General features: G+C 41.7%; 1 protein-coding gene and 2 non-coding genes across 4 annotated transcripts; 1 reads left to right on the forward strand and 2 right to left on the reverse strand.

Annotated features, from left to right (window-relative positions):
- Positions 1 to 754: 754 nt before the first annotated feature.
- trnaa-agc lies at positions 755 to 827 on the reverse strand. Its single transcript has one exon. It is a non-coding gene; the product is annotated as a tRNA-Ala (tRNA).
- Positions 828 to 1,117: 290 nt separating this feature from the next.
- trnay-gua lies at positions 1,118 to 1,204 on the forward strand. Its single transcript is given in 2 exon segments — positions 1,118 to 1,153; positions 1,169 to 1,204. It is a non-coding gene; the product is annotated as a tRNA-Tyr (tRNA).
- Positions 1,205 to 1,867: 663 nt separating this feature from the next.
- Positions 1,868 to 23,425, reverse strand: hapln1b (hyaluronan and proteoglycan link protein 1b). 2 transcript variants are annotated; one of them, XM_047568949.1, is made up of 6 exons: positions 23,062 to 23,425; positions 10,222 to 10,344; positions 7,823 to 7,986; positions 6,694 to 6,892; positions 6,035 to 6,337; positions 1,868 to 4,791 (listed from the first exon to the last, which is right to left on the reverse strand). In XM_047568949.1, the coding sequence occupies exons 2-6, from the start codon at positions 10,325 to 10,327 to the stop codon at positions 4,499 to 4,501; spliced, it is 1,065 nt and encodes a 354-aa protein (XP_047424905.1). In that variant the 5' UTR covers positions 10,328 to 10,344; positions 23,062 to 23,425; the 3' UTR covers positions 1,868 to 4,498. The 2 variants fall into 2 exon arrangements, with proteins under 2 accessions (XP_047424905.1, XP_047424906.1); XM_047568950.1 differs by lacking the exon at positions 23,062 to 23,425 and adding an exon at positions 10,568 to 10,752.
- Positions 23,426 to 23,663: the final 238 nt, after the last annotated feature.

Below are 23,663 nucleotides of genomic sequence, written 5' to 3' on the forward strand. Positions count from 1 at the left end.
TAATCCAGTCAAACAAATCAAATGTGTTGTTACTTGATCATTAATGAAGCTCGTAGTTGAATTAGTCCTACGTCATGCTTGGGAAATCGCACAGATCGGGGAATGCATGTGTGACTGTGTATTATATGCAGCTTGTATAGTGGTATCGCACACTTTATGATCATTGCAGCGCACTGACAAAACCATGAGATCCACGAGCCGCTCTGCATCTGAGGAGAAGAGGAGATTCGGTGGTTTGAAAACCAAACGCGAGTCGACCTGAGACTTTTGATGTGAAAGGGTTGTAAGAGATATATTGAGATATAATCTGCAATAAAAATAAGTTCACACCTCCACATGTTGCTCCATCTTAATATGGGGGATTATCTAAATGGTAGAGCGCTCGCTTAGCTTTCCTTTGTAGCACGCGTTTTGGATGAACCAACACACTGACAACTTTTAAACTTCCTTAAAGAAGCTAGAAACTTGTGATTAAAATCCGCAATACGACTGTTTAGTAGTTTTGTAAAATGCTGCAGTGTTTTAAGAGATTTATGCAGAAAAAAATATATCAGTTCAGTTTTTATAGCTTTATTGTAGAAATGGACATTTTTGTCCTTAATGGCTAAAGAGAGCAGTATTAGTACATTTACACTGTGCTGCCATAAACAGTTTGTTCTGTGTCATTTTCCCACGAGGATCAGTTGTGTTTTATGTAATGTTCCTGTAACTACTACAGTATAATGTAAACATGTGTTCCAAATGAAAGAGGATGTGGAGGATGCGGGCATCGATCCCGCTACCTCTCGCATGCTAAGCGAGCGCTCTACCATTTGAGCTAATCCCCCATATTAAACCAGTTAAACATGCGGCTAACGGACACATTAAAGATTCAATAATGGCCAGAGACTCACGGTGTGACAGAGGGTTGTACTTTTTTCAGAAGGTGTCAAGAATCCAGGTGTTTAGATGCAGTCAGGAATGATTCCCACCACCACTCACATGCTGAGGTAGCGCTCTGCCATTCAAGCTAACTGGACCATTAATTCACCACTCTGAAAATGGCTAATCATTGTATCCCTGGTCCTTATACCAAGCTCTGGCTAATAAACACCATCTGCCTGAAGATGGAGCATCACCTTCGATAGCTCAGCGGTAGAGCGGAGGACTGTAGAGAGACAACATGGACATCCTTAGGTCGCTGGTTCAAATCCGGCTCGAAGGAGATTTTTGTCTTTTCCCTTGTTCAAAAACGATTATTAATCAGACAAACCACTCTGGAGGCAGCAGAATGATTGAGGGGGAGCCATTGTTGTCTCAGTGATCAGATCACTGTTGAGTTTGAGTTTTAACGATGACTCCCAGGCTCTGACCAACTCTAAACCCGGGAATAGTTCGGATACTCAGCTACAGTTGGGAACGCATTGTTTTGTGCAGATTTTTGGGGGCGGGGCTTCATGTTTAAATTCTCTCCATCAGTTGAAACTGTCCTCATAATGAAATCCAGATGTCACCTGATTCTGATAGAAGTGGCCTTGCCAGGCTACAAGCTCCAAGCTGCTGGTTTTATCCTGATCGGCTGAGGCCTGTCCAGCTGCTCCAGCCTCTCAGAGAAAACACCGTCACCAGCAGCATGCCGTCACTGGCCTCATAAAGCCGTCCTTTACTTTGGCAGCACGTCGTGTTTGAAAGCAGCACCATGAATGGCCTCGGTGTTTCTGCTGGGAAAACAGCTCCCCGCCCTTTGGAAACATGTCGAACACATTACTGCATCGCCCGGGAACTACACCTCTGCAAACAGCCGTCCTGAGTCCGGACTTAAACCTTCTCAGACTTCTCCTGAGCTGCTGAACTCAGTGACGCTGGTAAAAAGAGACGGAGGCGGTCGTGGTTTATCTACTGTTTTATTGTCCTTTTGTCTTTGGGTCCCCGAAGGTTTCCTTCAACGCTGCAGTTATTAACAAGGCAGTCAGACAATACACAACATAAAACACGTTTCTCTTAAGTTTCTTCAAATCTTTTTTTTTTACATATTTATTTTTGGAAAATACAGTTGTTTTATTTTCATTCTTTCACAAGAAGATTGGTTCCACTTATCAGGCGCAGCATCGACCAAACTTATCTCCTAATCTACGTTAATCTTCGGTATGAATCTGCAGCTCTACATCTTTTTAATTTTAACAGGTCTTAATTCATACACAACCTGAAATATGTTCATTCTTAAGGTGTTATGAGTCGGGTACGTTTGTGCATTTGTGAAAACATTTCAGGGATAGAAAAGGAACAAGTTCAGTTTTGCAGAAGACTTTTGTTTTAATCGTAATAAGACTCTCAGGTCTGTGGCGAGTCTAGCACCTTAGCGGTGATACAGCTACAACACATGAACGGACGTCCGACACTTGTAGCTACACGATGGGTGCAAAGAAGAAGCCATGACAGCTCCTCTAACCTCCTGAGACCCAAGCATTTGTTTGGAATGCATCTTGAGATTAAGATATTTAGGTATTTGGGATCAGCTGGACCTAAGAAGTATTAAAAATAAGCATCATCTTTGAACTGGAAGTAGTTTTTGAAGAAAAATTCTGTGAATTATTTCACTGTACATTACAATTTAAGTCACCAATGCAGTGATAAAGTGTATTGACCCTTCACTGCCAGTAGATGGCAGAAAACAGTGTCTCCTTATGAGGACAACAGGTCTAAATGAAGCAGAATAAGAAGCTGCAACAAACCTAAAACATAACGTCCCCATATGAGGACGGCGGGTCTCAGAAGGTTAAAGTGAATCCCAAAGCATGTGGAGCTCCCCCTGGTGGTTGGCTGCAGTACAGGTTGTATAAGCCCCACATCAACTAATCACATGTTACATCTTTAACATGTTTTATAAACGGTTGATGCTCGTCCCAAGGAAACTTTACAGTGCGATGCACCATGATCCTACACCAGGAACTAGTCTGGACCAACTGGGACTGTCAATGTGCAGCCATGACACCGTACATTATTCTCGTATCGTATGTTTTCCATCTGCTGGTACATGTACTAGATGTTAAAACACAACATCTGTGCATTAGTTTTCTTAGTGGGAGTTGGTTTTGCTGTCGACTAATCAGACGTCCCTAGACTTTCTTTGACCGGATGGGTTATATGATCTTCTACAAGATGTGTACACTTAAAACCCCCGGTGAAAACATGCCTCGGGGATCCTGATCTGTGCAGTGAGCTTGATGGACATTAACACCTTACATGGAAGAGGCCATTAGCGCTAGCATGCAGGAATTCGCTGGTGTTGTGCGTGTATTGTGTTTCCGTCTCATTCAGCAGCCTGGTGCAGGTTGGCTGGAGGCCCGTGGGGTCCGGGGGGTGATCTCAGTCCTGCGGAGCTCAGATAGAGATCAGGGCGCCGGAGGCTGCCAGGAACACCGAGCTCAGTCAGGGTCTGGCTTCACGCCGAGGGTGACTTCAGCTCAGGGAGTCGGTCACAAACACTCCACTTATCGGGAATGACAGGTATAGGACCCATGTAAGGTCGTCTAGGTGGAGATGTGAAGGAAACTAGAGGGAGATGAGATGGAGATATTCTCATTCCCTTTAAGAAACTACAGTATTTGTATCAAAAATAGTAGTTTATGGAGCTACGTGGAGAGATATATAGGTATATAGATAGATAGGGAGGCTAGGTCTACCGTGTGCTCGCTGAAGCTACGTCATGCTCTGAAATTCAAGCCAAACAGCGCTACGCTAACACAGAGTTTACTCATGCCAGGCGCTTTGTGTTGCTGCTGCTGCTCAGGAGGCTTCTCTCCTCTTTAAGCTTCTAAATGTTCAGTGCAAAACGTGTTATTGTTTCATGTAAACCGAAGAGATTTGGATCGTTTGGCCAGAAAGTCAAAAAAAGTCAAACATTTCTACAGTATATCCAAAAAAAAACAACAAAAACCCAACAGTAATATTAATCATAATAAATTCAGTAACAGATTTCTTTAGATCATCACGTCCTACATAGAAAACATAAACTTCTAATTCATTTTAGGCGATTTGTATAAAAACGTAAAATACCGGACGTTGGGGGCGGAGGACCAGTCGTAGCACCTTGTTAGGACGTGGACAGAGATCGGTTTAGTTGTTTTCTGCTCGTCCTCGATGAGCGATGAAGATGAGTTCTCTCTCTTCATCTCGTTGTTTCGTTCCAGATTCATTAAGTGCGCAAAGTGTCGTCCAACCAACCAGGAGGCGTCCTGCTCTTAAACCCATGTGTCCGTTGTCATATGACAGAATGACTGTAGCTGTGATGTCCTCCCACCCTCACCCTTCACCTCCCCTGTACAGTAACCCCCCCCAACCCCCCCTCGAAGGCATTGATTAAATAATATGAACCTTAAATATGTGTAAACTATCTCTCAACATGAATCTTTCTGGTTTCCCATGAATGAAAGTGTCACAGTTTGAATGTGTGTCTTCATCTTCATCTGTGTTTTGCGTGTGTTGGTGCATGCTTCATGTTTTGTTGTGTGTTTGCGTCTCAGTTGTTGTCGCCCTTGAAGCAGTACACGCCGTACAGCTTGTGCTTCTTGTCGGGGAACCCGCTGAACCGGACGGCAGCCTCCGTGGGGCTGCAGCGCCTCCGGGGGCGGGTGATGGGGTAACGGACGCTGCCGTCCTCCAACCAGCCGGCGTCGCAGCGGTCGTAGCCCAGGAGCTTCCAGGCGGCGTACATCTGGCCGACCTTGGCGATCTGAGCTCCGTCTTTCTGACACGCCCTGACCGCCTCGTCGTAGGTCAGCTTGGAGCGGTGGATCAGGTAGTAGAACCGACCTGGGAAGACAAACGGACGTCCATGCATCAGATTCCAAAGATCGGCTGATGCCTGAAGTTTAATCGCCAAGTTTAGACTCAAAGAAATCAAAATGAATGTTGCTACTAATCATTGACATGTCCAAGGTCTAATAATGCTCCCAAGAAAATCCACTTTGCATTCACATTATTGAAAGGGGATGGAGTCAGGAATTAATCAAACTTTTGGTATTTGGGTTTAGTACAGAAGTCTCTCATCATACCAAACAAAAAAATTCCTATTTAGGACGTAGCCAAAAAAAACTAAATATTGTTGATGAACATGTTGGAGCTCATTCATGTCTTTGTCTCTTTTAAAAGACAAGACTCTGAAGTTTCTATCACTACAGTCAGAAACTAAAGTGGTCTAGTTCTGGAGGAATCAAAGTTGGAACACAGTTAAAAAAACAAGAAGAAGTCAATGGGTTCACTTGAATTTTGGTGAATCCATTGACTTTCATCAGAAGAAAGTGACATTACATCATGCAGCATTTGCTCGAACACTCTGCTCTGTGTTTGAGCTCTGATTGGTTCATAAAGATACTGATGTCCCATAAACCACCCGGAGGAACGATAGAGGGTTAAAAGATTTACTTAAAAAAAGTATGAAAATATTAACAAAGTGTGAAATCCAACTCACTCTGAGTCAACTGGTTGGATAAATTCCCATATTTATACTGATGTTGTGCAATAACACATGTTCACTTCATATTCTTGTAAATATTTCTTTATATATTTATTAGACTCTATAAAGATTTTTTCCCGCTGTGTAATACCTCATATTTAATGTTATTTTAGAGCAACTACTTGGAACTTATACTTGTACATACTGTTTTATATATATGTTGTGTACATTGATGCGTGTATTCTTATTATAATTGCCTTCTTATATATTCTTATTGCCTACTTGTTCTTTGTTGTGACCACTGGGACACTTTCAATAGAGGTTAATGTAATAAAAAGTTATTTCCCCTCTGCATTAATAAAGTAACTCTGATTCTGAAATGGAGAATTATGGGATTTGAGTTTGTAAAATTAAGGTTTTCCAGCCAGGAACAAATAGAGAATGAAGGATTTTAATCCTGTGTAAATCACATTGGTTCCAACACTGAGATCTAGTTTTTGCTGCGTTCCTGTTACAAACTGAATCAATCAAGACGTGTCATTGAGTTTCCATTTGTTCATCCAGCATCATTAATAGAGATCTCAGCCATCGTGCTTCTACCTTTGTAGTGGGAGGTGAAGCAGAACACGTCGTAGTGGTTCTTGTCCTTGTCTCTCACGCCGTAGTTTCGGATGCCCGGCACCGTGTTCTTGCCACCACAGGGTTCTCTGGGCGTGGTGATGGGATACTGGACCGAGCCGTCGTCCAGCCAGCCGGCGTTGCACCAGTCCATCCCTCCTCGCCAGGCGTCGTACAGCTGCTCGAAGGAGGCCACGATGGCGTCCTGGTCGCGGCACGCCCTCTCTCCATCGTAGAAGTTGAGGTTGTAGCGACCCAGGCGAGGGAAGTAGGGGAAGACGACACCTGCACGGAGGGAGAGAGGGAAGACAGATGTGATGTATGAGCAGCAGTTAGGAGACTAAGTGATGATCCCTCCTCTGGGCTTCATGTTTGATCCCTTTATTTGACCTAAACACTCAAAGTGCATCTGGCTGTGTAAGCTTGTCAGCCTGGTGCCAGCGGTTCTGGCTGGTGTCTCTGCTTTTTCTCAAACATAATGAAGCTGACGTACACTCTCCTCCTGACATTCCCCCGAGCAGTCTCTAAATTTAGTGCGACTGCAGCCCGTCACCCTGAAATGACATTTAATAGACTGTCTTTTGTGTTTATGCCTCATTCCTTCCCACATTTTAAGGGGTTGCTTCACCCAAATATTATACCTTCAAGGTCGAGGGAAACCACCACGGTTCCATCCTCCAGACCATCAATCACTTCGCATTTATATCTCCCATAATCCTCCAGGGTGATGTCTGTGATAACCAGGGAGGCGTCCGTGGGGGAGGATCCTTGTAGGTAGACACGTCCGTGGAAACTGCCATAACTCCTTTTGTGGTAATCCATGGCAACAAACACGTCCACCTAAAACAAACAAAAAAATATTATATATAATATTATCAATATTAAATGTACAATGATAATAATAATGTAGATTTATTTTTAATTAGCACTATAATATAGAAGACATTTAGTAGGTAGGAGGCCTCTCCTTAATCTCTACATCAGTTTGGGGCCTGAAAAACCTTGAAGACCTCTGATTTAAACAGATTAAATTAAAGATTAAGTGTTAAATAGTGTAGGATACTGGATGGTGTTCTGCAGAACCAGGTGGGATGACTAGACTTATGATTAGCAAACACAGAGAAGAACACCAGTATTTAAAGTTTAAGTTATTGAAATGAGCAGAACGTAGACTATTTGTTGTGTGAAGCTCATAATAATACAAGAGTGTGTCATCTGCGTAAAGTGAAATCCTTAAAATGATTCAGAAATCATACTAACACATTTTATCCTCGGAGTCAATTTAAACCTTCAGAAAATGTTAATGTTCTGGTTCTCTATAACATATATCATGTCTGGTCCCATTAAATTAGGAAAAGTACATTAAATATGAAGCACAAAACATATGTATCATATTTTTAGTGATGTTAAACATTGAAAATCGACCCCACAGATAGATAGTAAGAGTTTACTCTATTCTAGTGTAGCTGGGTGTTTCCCTGAAGCTAAAGCTCTAATAACTAAATAGTTGATGTGCAGCCTCCTTCTGTCTCTTGGTGAAGTTGTTAACTGACTTCTGTCCAGAGGATTTGGACCATTCCTCTGCTAGCATTAGCATTAGCATGTCTTTTTTTTCAGTAGTACTTCATTTGTATTGCACGACTGATATGTCACGGCAGAATGAGCCTCATCTTTAGTGAGTTAGTGAGTTTTCTGGGATGTTGTTGTTGTCACGTGACCAGTGACTAGTCTGTAGCAGAGACAGAGACAACAGTACAGATAAAGGTTGACCTCTCTCAGGTAGTCTGAGGTCAGCTTGGTCCATTTGATCCTCATCTTGCGATTGGGAGCCAGTGATTGGTCCCTCAGGATCTTGCAGGGTAGAGTCGCGTTCCCCCCTCGTCTCGACACCACCTTGGATTGATCTGCCGCCACCGACAGTCTGGGGCCATCCTCTGCAAAACAGCAACGTCATTACAGCCAAGAACCCGGGTCTGGTTTCTCCTAGACTCACACAGACCTGGATCAGTCAAAGCTGGGATAACATTTTATTGATGCTAATTCTTTATCGATTCCTTTGTCAATTCCTCCTGTGAATTTTTAGTTTAGGTAAAGTAGGTGTTGGTAGTTTCATGTAAAAAACATGTTTTATTGAGTTTCTAAACCGGAGACCAGACCTTGTTTAAGGAAACAAACAGGAAACTGGTCTCTGGATCCTCTCTAGCTCTGCTCCGCTGAGACTTGTTGACCAGAGATCGTCCAACTCATTCAACAATGTGCGTCGTCATCAAATGCTTCATCATGTTGCTGGTGTTGATCTTGCTTTATATTAAAGTTGTGCTGTTACAATCTCTTCTGGTGAAGTGAAGCCACATTGGACCATTTCTCTCCGTTGCGTCTTCCTTGTCGTCACGTGATGTGAACGACGTAAATATTGAAAACAATCGATAAGCATAAAGCTAATGATGTCGATGAATTGAACCAGCTGGAACTCGATGCCAAGCTCTAGTTTAGCCTCAGGAAGAGAGAGTTTTTTGGAGGAATTTGTTAATAAAAAAGTTATGAGATGTTACGAAGGTCTTCCAGATAAAAGCACAACTAAATTTTGTCAACAGCACAAACCACTGTAAGTTACGTTAATTTAAAAACCACAAACTTTAACGTTGAAGATATGTTCGGTTCTAAAGGGTTTAACATATCAGATGAGACCCTGTGGTGGTGGGTTGGTTCTGGTCGTAGGTTCGATCTGGTCTAAGTCTGACGGACTCAGCGTTTCCCTCCAGCTGCTGTATAAGCAGACGTATGTTGTTTGTCAGTGAGAGTGAGTGAACAGTGAAGGGTCATTGATCCCGTGTCCTGCTCCGAGAAGACGTTCGTTACACGGACGACTTCATTTCTCTGAACTGCTTCTTCAGATGGTTTTAAAGCTCAACTAGAAAAAAAACGACCTTTCAGTCGTTTTCTATGAAGTTTACAACCATTAAAATAGTTAATTTAATGACTCAGTAGATATCTCATAGTTTCAGTTGGCATTTGATTTTTTTTTTTGCAGGTAAATTAATAATAATCCATTTTATTTGTTGGCGCCTTTCAAATAGTGAAACACACCTTAAATAAATCATCCTAAGAATAAAACAACCACCACACAACATCATCATAGAAGCAGATTAAAGTAGAAAACAATGAGTGGGTTAGGTGGAGTAAACTATTAAACCATCTATTATAAATAATTATTTACATAAAATATTTGTTTTCAATTAATTACGAATATATTTTGTCTTTATTGTTTTTTTTCACTGTGAATAGTTATTTTATATTTTTAATTTAAATTTTGATGTTTTTGTAACTGGTTAGCCCAAATATTTTTATATTTATTTAGTAGTTAGTGTAGATTTTACTTTATTTAGTTTAATCAATAAATAGTTTTTTTTGTTTGTTTTTTACTATGTGAAAAGTTATTTTATATTTTTATTTATTATGTTTTGTTTGTTTTTATTATTATTAAAATGTTCAGTATGTTTAATTCCTATTTATTTGTAATTAGCTATAATGAATAAATCATTATTTGGTTTTTAGTTCTTGGTGTTTATTTATTTAAATGTTTATTTTATTTGGTCATTAGTTACTTGTTTATCCACATATTAGTTGTTACGTTGATATTCAGGTAAATAGTTTTTTTTTAATTTTATATATTAATTTATTAGCTAATTTATTTTTGTTTTTCTAGTCACATAATTAGTTTGTGTTTCAGTTTTTTTGTAATTTGTCAGTTCATTAGTTTGGTTTCAGTTTGTTATTTATTGGTTAATAAATAGTTATTCTTAATTTCTAGGAACAATATTATATTTATAACTTCGTTAATATTTTCTTCTGTTAGTTTTATGTCCCTCTGGATAAATTAAAAAAACAAACTACATGTTCATTGGAAATAAATCTCATGCTACTTCCCGGTCATTGTCATATTTAATCACTTTAAATGAATCCAGCTGTTGTTTAGTGTAAATAAAATGAGTTCAGCGTTTTCTCTTCCGATGACAAAGTTTTCATCTGTGAGTCTAATGAGGTAACTTTATCCCCCGTCGCCTTGTCGCTCACAGAGCTCCACAATCAAAGCTCTGATAAACGCTGCAGAGCGAGCGTCGACAAACGAGACACGGAAATCTGCAAAAACCGGTGAAGGACAAACTCACCTGTGACATAGATGGTCCTGGAGTGCTCCAGCTCAGGATACAGGACGTCCAGGTCGGTTTCTGCCGCGCTCAGAGAGACCAGAGCCCAGATCAGAACAGGAATCATCTTCACTCACCAGATCTCTGCAGAGACACAGGGAGGGGGTGGTTGGGGGGTTATGAAGGGATAAAGTTTGCCTCTAGACAGCTGCAGGATTCATCTGCAGCTCTGTGATGTCTGTCTGATTGTGACTGAGCTTCACACGTTAGAAATCCCAAAAAAAAACGTCCCTGAGACGGGGACAGAAACGGTCCCCGGTGCAGGAGAAGCTGCAGAGGACGACGACCGAGCTCAAGCTGTACGTACTGTGCAGGGAAGAGCGTGTCGTCCAGCAGCATGTCCCGAGGACACCCACAGTCCACAACTTCTGATGGAGGCTGCCACACTGCAGCGTCACCCCCCCGCACACAACAAACCAACCTTTGTGAGGAGGACAGTCCTTGACATAATGCAGCCCCCCTTATCTGAGCCTTAATCTGAGCCTGGAGCGTCCAGCAGCAGCAGCAGAGACGTCCTGAACTAAAGGCTAAAGAGACTAAAATGTCCTCAAAGTCCCAACTGGTCCTCACAAAGACAGACTCTCACAAACTGCAGCCCATCCTCTACACACAGAGGATTCTACGGAAGCTCAAAGATGCCAATATTATTACTATTACTGTTTTTACAAATTCTGATAAAAATATTGTGAGCGTGACTCTAAATTGACCCTAGGTGTGAATGGTTGTATGTCTCAGTGTTAGACCTGCGAAAGGCTGGAGACCTGTCCAGGGTGGACCCCCATGTTCTCGTTGTAACTTTTGCCACAACTGTGGTTGTTCGGTTGCCACTGTTGTCATTGTTGCTGCTGTCGCTGTTATTCTTTTGTTGTTGTTGTTATTGTTGCACTTCCAGCTTCAAATAGCAAATGAACCAAGCCAAGCATACGTTAGTCGGGGATTCTGCTAGCACTTGGGCTAACGCTAACAGGCTAACAGCTGGAGACAAACCAAGACAAAGACAAGCTGCCAATGCTGCTGCTAATATGTGTCCACTCCTGCAGCCACTGTTCACTGGGAGACACTGTTCTCAATAAGAAGCGTCAGCTCTCCTCTGGTTGGACAATGTCAACAAGTTAGTTTGTCTCCGTAGCAACAGGGACACATTCATGTGGACATTAATGTGGAGTTTGCTCATCAACAATGAAATGCATCAGTAGAGATTAAAGAATTAATGTGAAACATTTAAATCATTCGCATTAATATACACATATATATAAATACAGTTTAATACTGGCACCTCTGGGCTTCCATACCCTGTTTTACTGCTTCTTACATCTGTGTGTGTGTGTGTGTGTGTGTGTGTGTACGCGTAGTCTTTCTGATTGATCCACCTCCACCCTTCACCCCCCCCACTTATCTTCATTCACTCTGAATGTGCTGATGCTCGGGCCGCTCTGCCAGGTGGAGCTCCTGCAGTCAGCAGAATAACTGCAGCACACTCACACATCATTTCACTTCATGCCCCCCCTCCCTGCCTGAAAACAGTCATTACAGGGAACAGGATGGCTGGGGAGGGAGGGGAGGGAGGGAGGGAGGGGGGGGGGGGGGTAATGGGGAGCAGATTATGCGTTATGTCCTTTTTTAAGAAGGGTAAAAACTTCAGAGTCAGACTCTTCTCCTCTGCAGGACCAGGACGAAGAGGAGGTGATGTGTGAAATGAGATGAAGACGATGAGATACAGAAACAGGCTGGAGGAGGAGGAGGAGGAGGAGGAGGAGGAGGAGGAGGAGGAGGAGGCTGCTGCAGCTGCAATGATGCAGGGGAAGGAGGTTTACTGCTTCACTGGTTTCGTTAGCAGGTGTTAACTAAGAGAAACACAGCATTTAGTTAATTATTTAGTATTGTTATAGCAGGCGGGGGGGAGGTCTCCCAGTGTCACAGAGAATAAGCAACTGCTTTGGTTTAAAGTTTTCCCGATAGGAGCCCCTCAGGGAGGCTCCCTACTATTACTGAAAATTCAACAAATTACCACAGTTGAAAATTTGTCCGGTGAGATGAAAATCTCCTTAAACCACTGAGCAGTAAGCACATCCCCACTGCTGTAGTTTAACTTGTGTCAGGTACTGATAAATTCCCTGTTAAAACCTTGGAACATTGCCACTGCTGTAGCTAAATGTTTGTTAGATTTGGGGGGGAAAAAAAAAGCTAATTATTGCCTTAATCTGACTTTAACTAGACAACGCGTGTGCACATGCTCCACAACTGCTGCACTGAATGAAAAAGCTGAACTATCATCCATCTGGTTGTTGTGTGAAATGAACAACATTGTTTATTATATGACGTAACAGGTCAAACAGAAAGGAGCCGTATTAACCTGCTGAACAGACACATATCGCCCCCTAGTGGAGAGGAGGAGGAGCACATGTTCCCGTCAGTACGTAAACTGGAACAAGGATTTCATTCAGAAAGATGAATTTCAAGCACAGCTCCATTAAGATGTGGATATAAACGAACTGACTGAGAACTTGAAGTTTAAATTTTTCAGTGAAAACACGTTTCCACTTTAAACCTTGGCTCATTGCTGCTGCCGTACTTTAAAGTTATTTGTGTCACAAACTGACCAGACGACACGTGGTGAAAACATCACCATGTGTGTGATCTCCGTCTGACTCTTGGCTGGTCGTCATGGCGACAGCATTCCTCTGGGTCCATCTGTGTGGAGGGTAAACAAGGCCGAGGCCTTTACGGGCCAGGTGTGTGTCAGCGTCTCCATCACCTCTTTGTCCTCAAGTTGATGTTTGTAGCATGACGACACTGCGCCCTTGTTTCAGGGGATAATAATTGTAATTATTTCTCAGGGTCTCAGTGTTGTGTTGTGTCTACGTCTCTGAATAAAACAGTGGATAAATTACAGATAGAAGTTATTTCCATTGATAAATTAAAGTCGTCTAAGTCATTTTCACACTTTGGGCCAGTTTAGACTCTGAACGGCTGCTTTTGGTCCATGGTCCAAATGTTTGACACTTGAAAATGAATCGTAATTTAACTGGATGAAGTTTGTGTTGCTGTTAACCTCCTGAGACCCTGCGTCCTCATACGGGGACATTAAGTTTTAGGTTTTATTGCAGCTTATTCTGCTTCATTTAAACCTGTTGTCCTCGTTAGTGGACGTCTTAGTCCGCCATCTAGTGGTAGCAAAGGGTCAATACCCTAGTCGGTAAAAACATGATTCATTATACGGACGATCACAGGACAAAAGTGGATGAGGAACAAAACCCCATCAAATTTCAGCCTCGTGAAGACTAGATGTAGTCCAAGTCTATGTTCCCTGGTAATAAAATAGTAAGTGAGTGTAAATTTAAATTGCATTTCCCTAAATAATAGAGATTTTTCTTTTCTCCAAATCATGACGACGATCTCAAAAAACGAAAACCCGGTTATTTTAGGCTGAAGCTGAACAGCAGAACCTTCACAGGGATTCGATTTAGAGCAGGACTGTTGTATTAGTGAGTGTATGAGGTATAAAAAGCAAATTAGATTAGATTTGGTGAATGCACCAGATTTTTTTTTTTTAAGGCTTAACACAAGAAACTTCTCCAGGAGCTGAAGTCTGTAAATCTATTGTCCCAGAGAGAAAACCAGGACTCGTCCCAAAGCCCTGATTGTTTTGACGCCCAGTGAGTGATTGGACGTGAGGAGACGCCAACACAAACACATGTACTCAGTGCTGTGGTGGATGGATTTGTTTTGGAAGGACGTGTGTGTGTACATGTACGTGATTGTTGTACTGGTGATAATTATTAGCCACGTCAGTTAGCAGAATGATGCTAAACAGATGCACTGGGTTTTATTAATATACGGTTGCTCAATGCTGTGGAAGTCGACTGTGGCCAATAAAAGAAAGAGTAATGAATTAAACTGTCATTAAATCTTATTGTTGTCATATATAAATTCACGCTTATGGGATAAAAAGTCCCATTTTTAAATTGACTTTTAAAATAAAACATAAACATCACTTTAGTCGTGATTTATTTGGATGTTTCTGTTTCAGTTTTCCTTTTTTTAATCTCACGTCCTCCTCCATCTTCTCTCAGTTTGAGTTGAATCAATAGCCATGAGGTTATTAGATGCAGTGTTTAAACACTGATGAAGTCTAATAAACAGTCTTACACGAGTTTAGCTGGATTAAAGGTCCACAGTTCATGTCGTTCTTGGAGCGAATGTGTTTTCTGAACGGACCCTGAGAGGTAAAACAAACAGGAGCAGCAGATGTTTCTTAATGAATCATTGTTTATCGTCTACGGTTACAGTGACACCGAGGTCACATCCTTAAATGATCGTACAGCGTTTACAGCCCTGGATCTAAAGGATTTTGGCAAATAATAAAACATTACAAGAATAAACCTCTTAGTTAAACTATAACACAATGAGACCACTCACTTAAAGTTTCCATTCCTTGTTTGGTCACAGACTTTTATTCAGTTCCTGAGCTCAGTCCTGCACAAAGACGTGGATCATCAGAAACTTTAGTATCTGACCTTTAACCTCTTCTCTAAAGGCTCATTTACCCTCTGGAGGGAAGAGCTCATATAAAACAAAAAGCTCTGGGTGAGGCTGCAAAGAGGCTGTTGCATCATGGGAGTAGAAGGCTCAGCTGTCACATCTATTTCAACTTGATATCTATTCACAGGAGGAGAAATACGTGTAAAACTTATTCCCTTTGGCCTCCAATGCACTTTGTTAGCATACAAATAAGCTAGGTGCTAAACAAAGACCTAAACAGTAATATTATGCTAATTCTAATGCTATTTAGCCATTACTGGGCCTTCAGTCTTCCACATTTCCAGACATATTTGGATCATCAGCAAGAAAATGAGCCAGGATAAACAATGTGTAATACTATGCTTGGTATTTTAAATCATTTCTATCTAAATGGAACCATTAGCATTAGCCACCAGAGCATTAGCTGCTTGGTGAGACCAGTTCCAGGTCGTTTTTCAGGCAGGAGCTCATTATTCTCCTCAAGAATGTGTCACATGTTCGATCTGCTGTGATGCTCTGTTGGTATTAACGGGAACCATCCATCCATCCATGAACATTTAAAACAATCTGGAACTGGATTCCCGAAAACAGATCCGTTCATTCAAACTAAAACTAATGTCGTTTTCAGACCTGATTCCTGCAGCTGTTTCCATGTTGTGATTCTGTTTCGTTAGATGTACGACCGTCTCTTTCTGCCACCAGGTTTTACTTCACAACCTTAAGAGCATTAAACTCATCTTTCCCCAGAGACCTCTTAGTCTTTACATCCGAGAAATGTGACACGTTCCAGATTTGAGGCAGTTTTAGAGCCAAATTTATGATGCAAGCTGCAAAAAAAACAAAAAAAAAACGGGGTGTCCTGACCCTCGCAAAACCTCCTTCAGAGGGAGAACTAACGAGGTGTGAAATGGCAAAAGCCTTAAAGTGCGATAGCGAGGAGAGAAAGGTGGGTGTGTTTGTTTGGTTTTGTTTTTTTGTCTAAGGAAAGAATTCACTGAAGCTCAACACGATCAGATAACAGAAAACACTGAGCGTCCAGGTCATAAATCCAGGTACAGATCGGTAAACGTGTAAAACATGTCAGAGTCTCTAGTGTTGAAAGCAGAAAGTCATCAAGCTGTAAACACTTTGGTCCAAACGGACGTAGTGTTCTGTGAGGACGCACTTTCAGCTATATGCTAATGTCTGTATGCTAACACGTTTAGCAGCTTTAGTGTTCATCATTTCACTTTTGAGATACATTATTTGATCATAAGCCAAAATATTGGTCCAATTACCCAATCTGTCTTCTTCTGGAGAACATAAACCGAACTACTGACACATGGTACAACAATGCTAACGGTGCTGATGCTAACGGTAGCGACCAGACTGATCTGAGTTTTTAATTAACTTAGCCTCGTTAGCTCTATCGTTGTGCCAATGCTATAAAAACTAAGCATCATCTTTGAACAGGAAGTAGCTTTTGAAAAATAATATATCCTCATATGTGGACACTGGGATCATTAAGTCACCCATGTGTAACAAATTATAAAATAAAAATAAAATTGTTTATTTGAATAGCTTTATCTGTGCAAAACCAACACTATTTTCATTGTTCAGAAATAAATGTGTTAATTTTCATGCAAACAATGAAGTCCCAACGTCCTCAAGCGAGTGCTTGCTAATTAGGGACATTCTAGCTCATTACAACTGGTAAAATTAGTTAAAGTTGTGCATCATATAATTCTAGAAACAATAATAAGCTTAAAAAAAAAACACTTTTGACCTGCGATCGACTGTGGAATGAATCAGGTGTTTACACTCACTAGTTTAAAAGAAGCATAATTGAGAATAAACTGCGACAAACCCAAAACTAAATGTCCCCATACGAGGACGCAGGGTCTCAGGAGAATAGAGCTGCACAGTGAAGAAGGGACACAGATGACACACAGCACATTCTCATACTCTAAAACATACTCTACTGTTGTTGTTCTGATTAATTTCAGTGTTATCGTTACTAGATGATGCATCAGTTTAACTGATGATCATCATTTAAGTTTGGAGTTCGGATTGTGGCAAAGCAAATTCATTGGGAAAGCAGTTTTTAAGGTAGTGCTCTCAGTTTTCAGTGGAATAAATGGACAAAGCAATTGATAATACTAATGACTAATAAATAATCAAGTTTTCATTGTACATTATTTAATCTTTTTAGGCCAACATGTTTCCTATTTTTTTAAAGTAAACTCAACTTATCTGGGTTTACAGTGAAATGTTCTTCATTTAAGTTCAGACCTTTAACTACCAGGTACATTATTATGTCATAAACCAAAATATTGGTCCAATTACGCAACTCTACTGTTGCCGTGGTGATTAATTTGTCTCAGGTCTAGAGCTTTCCAAACACAAGGCCTCCGGTGTGACGCAAAAAAAAAAACTCTTGAGACCCAGCAGCCGGTGAGACAAACGTATGGCTTCCATTACAAGCGTGTCCAAAGGCTGATTTGTGTGTTTAAAAAAGAAAAGAAAGAGTGGCAGAAAACATGACGTCAGACGGTGGATTATGTTTCTGTCTCAGTCATGTGTCAGAGAAGAGAGGTTGTGCTTTGTTAAGAAAATAAATAACAGAAACAATGGAGCCTCAACCAGTGTTAAACTTTTTATATTTACCAAGTAACGCATTAGTAACTTTAAATCTGTCAGGTACGTGTAGCAGGGTCAAACACCTAGTGACGTAACATGTGAAGTAAAGAGGACAAACCGTCTTGATCTCATTATAAACCCATCAGTCTTCTGGCAGGACGTTCCTTCAGATCAGAGTTTCATGATTTGTGACATTTCTCAAGGTTGTCGGTCTAAAAGCCTTGAAAAACACCAAACGACTTCCTAGCTTCTTAGCTAATAGTAGCTTTTCCTAGCCTCTTAGCCTTCCAGCTAATAATAACTCTTTCCAGCTAACAGCAGTGTTTCCTGGCTTCTTAGCCTCCCAACTGATAGTAGCTCTATCTAGCTTGCTTCTTAGCCCCCCAGCTAACAGTAGCCTTTCATAGATTCTTCACCTCCCAGCTAATAGTAGCTCTTCCTAACTTTTAAGACACCCAGCTAACCGTAGGTCTTTCTAGCTTCCTAGCTAACAGTAGCTTTTCCTAGATTCTTAGCCTCCCATCTAATAGCCATTCTTCCTTGCTTCCTAACCACCCAGGACAGTAGTTCTTCCTAGCTAATAGTAGCTCTTTTTAGCGTTCCTTGCACATATATCTCTTTATTTAGACTTCTGAGGCTTTAGGTGTTGATTATTTGGATGCAGTCACACCGAGGGTGAACTCTTATCTGCTTATCAGCAGTCGGTGTCTGCTGAGTGATCTGAAATGTTGTCCAGCGCTCTAATACGTTTGTAGGCCTTCAGTTAAGATAGCAGCAGGACGTTAAAAGCCACCATCGACACCACAAAGCTGTCTACCTGACCTCAACAACTTTGTTATCACGTCTTTGTGTCGTCCGTTAGTTTTTTTTGTGGTCAGGTTTGTGTCAAACTGACATCAAAGATCTGCCAGGAACCAAATGTCTGAGAAGGTTCTCATTCGTTCAGGTCAGGGTTTATCCAAAAAAATCAAAGTGAACCAAGGGATGCTGGACTTACAGGTGGTGGAAGATCTTCAAGAAACCATGGAAAAGTTCAGTGGCCTTGTTTCAGCTTCTTTTTCTTTTTGGGTTTATCAACAACAAAGGAAATTTGTAATGTTGCCTCACGTCTCCTTTGAATGAACCAAACAGTTGAACTAAGACTAAAGACAATGACTGACTGGTTCATACGTTCTATACTTGAGAGGAATTATATCAGCAGGTGGCAGTAGTCTGGATTTGTCACAGGGCTAAGGGGCAAACAAGAGCTACTATTAGCAGGGAGGCTAAGAATCTAGAAGGAACTGCTAGCTGGGAGGCTAGGAAGCTAGGAAGAGCTGCTATTAGCTAGGAAGAGCTACTATTAGCTGGGAGGAGCTACTATTGCTCAAGCTAGTTAAACAAAATTATCAGTAAACTGCTAAAATAATGAATAAATAGCTGGAATAGCTAAAAGTATTAAATGTTTAAATAAATAAATAATAATAATGAGGCATAATAATAACAATAACTACAATCATTTGTTATTATTATTATTATAAGCAGTGAGGCTACTGGACAAAGTTACGCTGTTAATGGTTAATGTTGACATAAATCTGACTCAATAGATGGATTATAAGAGTAAAAACGACACTAGTGGATTATGGGAAGACGATTATCTAAATGCTTTGCTAGAGCTAAGAGCAACTTGAAGTTTTTCGTTTTTACTTATCCACTAAAAGAAGCACTTATTTTTTTTCTACATAGCATCAAAAATATATTTTATTATCCATTATGAGTTGCACACTAATTAAAGCTGCTTCTGACAGGCAGTGCAGTGAGGTGGAAAGTAGCATAAACACAACTACAGGTTTGTTTATCCTGTGTGAATGAACCACATGAGACGTATCTGAATCACAGGACGTCCTGGGTAAAATTAGTCCGACTAGGCCTTAGAAGTCCAAACAGAGTGTCCTCACTGGACATTCTGGCCTCTAAACATGGCCGCCGCTCACCGTCCCTCACAGCCCCACTGTGCTCGGGACTGAGGGCTCTTTGTGGCAGCACCGGTTTGAACCCAGCACGTCAACCGCCGAGGAAAATATATGTGCGATGAGGAAACTGACTGAGCTATTTGTGAATAGTCCAGGTTGTGTGTACACTAAATACCCCACCCATGGTTTTGTACTCCACCCACGCACTGAATACATACAAGCTCCTAATGAGTCCTGGAGAGTGTTGGGCTTTCTATTTTAAGAATGACGCTCAAGTTCTCCGTTATTTTAGCTTTTTTTTTTTTTTTTTTTTATCCACAAATATTTCCTCGGCAACGTGATCAAGAATAAATAAAATGTAGAACAACTGATTTAGGAGAGGGCACTTCTATAAGACGCTTTGTAGCTCCTCCTAGCCACACAGCTAATATTAGCTCTTTCATCTAATAGTAGCTCTTCCTAGCCTCCCAGCTAATAGTAGCTTTTCCTAACTACTCCAAATAGCATTGTTTGCTTTATGCTAGCATTACCTACTTACATGATCCCTAACTAGCCAACTTATTACTTTATGCCCTGTGTTTGTAGCGTTACTTGTTGGCAAACTATTTAAACTAATCTAAATATTTACTTTTACATTTTATCCTGCTACTTACTGTATGCTAACATAAATATTTCTGTAAATATGCCTGTTAATTATGGCTGAGAACTGGATGATGAAATTTCCATCTGAGGGTTAAATACAAGGCTGCAGAAGGCTTAGCTTAGCTTAGCTTAGCTTAGCTTAGCTTAGCTTAGGGTGACCAGACGTCCTCTTTTTGAGACCTACAAATGCATCAAACCCAAACTTTGAAACAGTTTCAAACTTGTCCAGGATTGTGTTTCTACTAGAGCCTCAACCATGTTTACATTGAACCCTAGCTTAGCTTAGCTTAGCTTACCTTAGCTTAGCATAGGAACTAGAAACAGGATAAAACTGAACCTGCACAGAAGTGACTAATTAAAGTGATTTTTTTTTTTTTTGCTGCAGATCAGAAACTGTTCACGTTTCCGATGTTAAATGATGTTTATTCGGTTTTTAAATCTCACATCACAAATAAATGATTTAGGAGGTCGATTCTAAGGTCAGAGCTTTATCGGTTTATTTGTCAAACTACTGTGTCACTACACAAAGTTGTAGACAAAGAGAATAAATCAGTGGAAAACAAACTTAACGATATGAAGGTTCCTGTGTTTAAACCACGTAGTTAATCTCATGCTTTTACTTATTTCCACTCACTAAACACAGAGAAGAGACTTGTTCATTCATTCATTCATTCATTCATTCATTCATATAAAAGCTCTTTCTACAACATGTCAGACTTCAGGGGTCTCAACCTTTAACCCTCCTCCTCACCCTCCTCCTCACCCTCCTCCTCACCTCTCTCCCACTTTGAGATGATAATCTACAGCTCGTCTCTTTAAACGTCCTCTAACGTGACCCCGGAGGAAACAAACTTTTAAAAGTCGCAGAGACGAGGTCACTGCAAGTCTAGCTCCTCCACCTCCTCCTTCTCCTTCTCCTTCTTCTGCTTCTCCTCCTGCTCTCCTCTTTCTCCTTCCTAGTTTCTGCTCCTCCTCTTCCACCTCCTCCATCTCCATCTCAACCATCTCCTTTACATTTTTATCCTCAATTTTTTTCTTCTCCTCCACCTCCTACTCTTTCCTCTTCTTCTTCTTCTGTTCTATTTCCAGTAGATGTGACGCTCCTGTTCATCAATAAACACGTAAACTCATGTAGCTGATGACATCACTATATCTAGTCTCCATGGCAACGGCAGGCCTCTCTCAAAGATAGATAGATAGATTCAAAATTAGATAAAAATTAAAATACTGGCTCATGCTAACGCTGTTAGCGGCGCTGCGGCTAATGCTGCAAACACGGGACCAAACAACAGCAGCTGACCTGGTTTGTGTTTATCTGGCGCCTGCAGCCTCGGCCTCAAATGTTTTTGCTTTCATTTATGTTCCTGCTCCACAGAGAGGAGCTCAGAAAGTCCTCGCCAAGGTGTGTGCAGCTACACAAATAAGTACGTGCAGACGCACAAACACGGCGTCTATTTAGGGAACACGTTAGTCGACGCCACAGAAACTCATTCATGAGGCAAATAGAGAAAAAAACTCTTTTAACCTGTTGTTTCCTGACTTTCAGTAATTGTGGCTGACGCTGAATAACACCCCCTTTTCATTTGGGGGGTTGACACGGGCGGCTGCAGACCTCAGCCTGACTGTGTGTTGTGTGTTGGGTGGGTGCAGGGGTAATGGGTGGGGGTCAGGGTGGAGCCGCCGAGTCTAAGCCAGCAGCACAGAGAGAGGTTGTTGGGCTCGGGACTCGTCTCGGCTCTAAATCACTCGGCCTCTTGCTGCACAGCGTGGTCGACCACAACTATGACAAGTTTCACAAATATGATCGCACGCGTCGGCCGGGAAGACGAGGCCTCGTTTGTCTCTATGTTTATCTGTGACCGGACAAATGAGTCACATCACTCACATCTAACAAGATAATGACACCAAACTAATTCACAGCTAGTGGGAAAAATGGGAATGATGGAACCGCCTGGTTAGCCTAGCTTAGCATAAAGACTGGAAGGAAGGAAAGAGAAGGGAGGGAAGGAGGGAGGAAGGAGTGATGGAGGAACAAGGAGCCCAAGAACACCAGTGGTTCTCCAGAAGAACCAGATGAATGTTTAGGAACAAGTCAAAGTCCTGACCTTCATCCAGTAGAAATGTTGGAGCATCAGCTGATGAGAGGAAACCACCAACATCTCACAACTCAACTGGTTCTGATCTGAGATCAGATTCCTCCGACTCATCAGCTGTTACCAGGATCATTAGGAACAAATAAGGAGCTCACAGACTCACACCCTGGACACAACAACATGATCAACACTGGACCAGTTTAACATAACATTTCTGTCTCGTTCGCCCATCGACTCAAGGTGATGATGTCACAGTGCGACCGTTGCTGCAACCGACAATATTACAAGTGCCCGTTTCCACCAACAGAACTTAATTTAGACCTTTGTGTCTTTGGTGGAAACTAATGTTCAGGAACAAACTTCCTCCTCAGTTCAGTTCCTGCAGCGGAAACACACACAAGTGTAAAATGTTTATCTGTTCTGTGACTCAGACCAAACCATCAGAACAGGATTCAACCAGCGGAATCAGTCACATTCTTTATTAGAGTCATGTTGTGTTTCAGATCCCTGAACCCCTGGATCCCTGAACCCCTGGATCCCTGAACCCCTGAAACCCTGGATCCCTGAACCCCTGGATCCCTGAACCCCTGGATCCCTGAACCCCTGAAACCCTGAACCCCTGAAACCCTGGATCCCTGGATCCCTGGATCCGGCCCTGTCCCCAAAACTAAACGTAAACACATCAGCTGTGACTTTAAACATGAACCAAACCAGGAAATAAACTGAAAACATTCCTTCACAGTAAATGCAAATTACTAGTTGGATATCAAAAACACATTGTTGAATTTATTTGATATGTTCTTTTAAATGAATTTTAATCTCCCAATAAAGCTTTCAACTCTCCTTTCTTCTCTAATTTGTGACGTGTTTATGTTTGTGGTGAACTCTTTGTAAGTCTTTGCTTTAGGAGAAATGTTTACAGATGTTTCCTTCTCTGCTAAATAATTAAAGTATATGAATTAAAAGCTCTTTACCTCTGTCAGTGCGCTGCGTCGCGGCGTGAAGTCTAAACTCTCCAGCGGCTGAGACCCGGACTGAAGCCTGAACGATTACGCGCGTCAAGGTAAAAGAGAGGGGGTGGGTGGTGGGGGTGTGTGGGGGGTGTGTGGATGTGCTCCGTGTCCTCCGTGGGCACCAACAGCGGCTCCTGTGCAGCTCGGTGTGGCAGGAAAGCGCGCGCCCCCCGCTTTTACGCGCAGGGAATGTCAGGAGCGCGCGTCGTGGACAGAGCTGAGCGCACTCAAGGTGAAAAGTGAAGGAAGGAAAAAAGAAACGGAAAAAGAGAGGAAAATATGAAACAAACCCCACACAGCGCGGATCCACAGCCTCGGGCTTGTTGGTTTATTCTGAAACCTTTGACCGAATCTCTCACACCCATTTCAGGAGAAGCCTCCAACAAAGGAGGTACCCGACCCTGTTGCTCAACATGTCCCGATGATTTAGAGACGTCTCCTCTCCTCTCCTCTCCTCTCCTCTCCTCTCCTCCTCTCCTCTCCTCTCCTCCTCCAAGGACGCTCCACTCAGATTTATTCCAAAAATTAAACCTTTAAGATAAATTCACCTGCTGTCAAAGTCT

Source organism: Mugil cephalus, chromosome 19, assembly GCF_022458985.1.
Source record: "Mugil cephalus isolate CIBA_MC_2020 chromosome 19, CIBA_Mcephalus_1.1, whole genome shotgun sequence".
In the NCBI taxonomy this organism is placed as follows: Eukaryota; Metazoa; Chordata; class Actinopteri; order Mugiliformes; family Mugilidae; genus Mugil; species Mugil cephalus.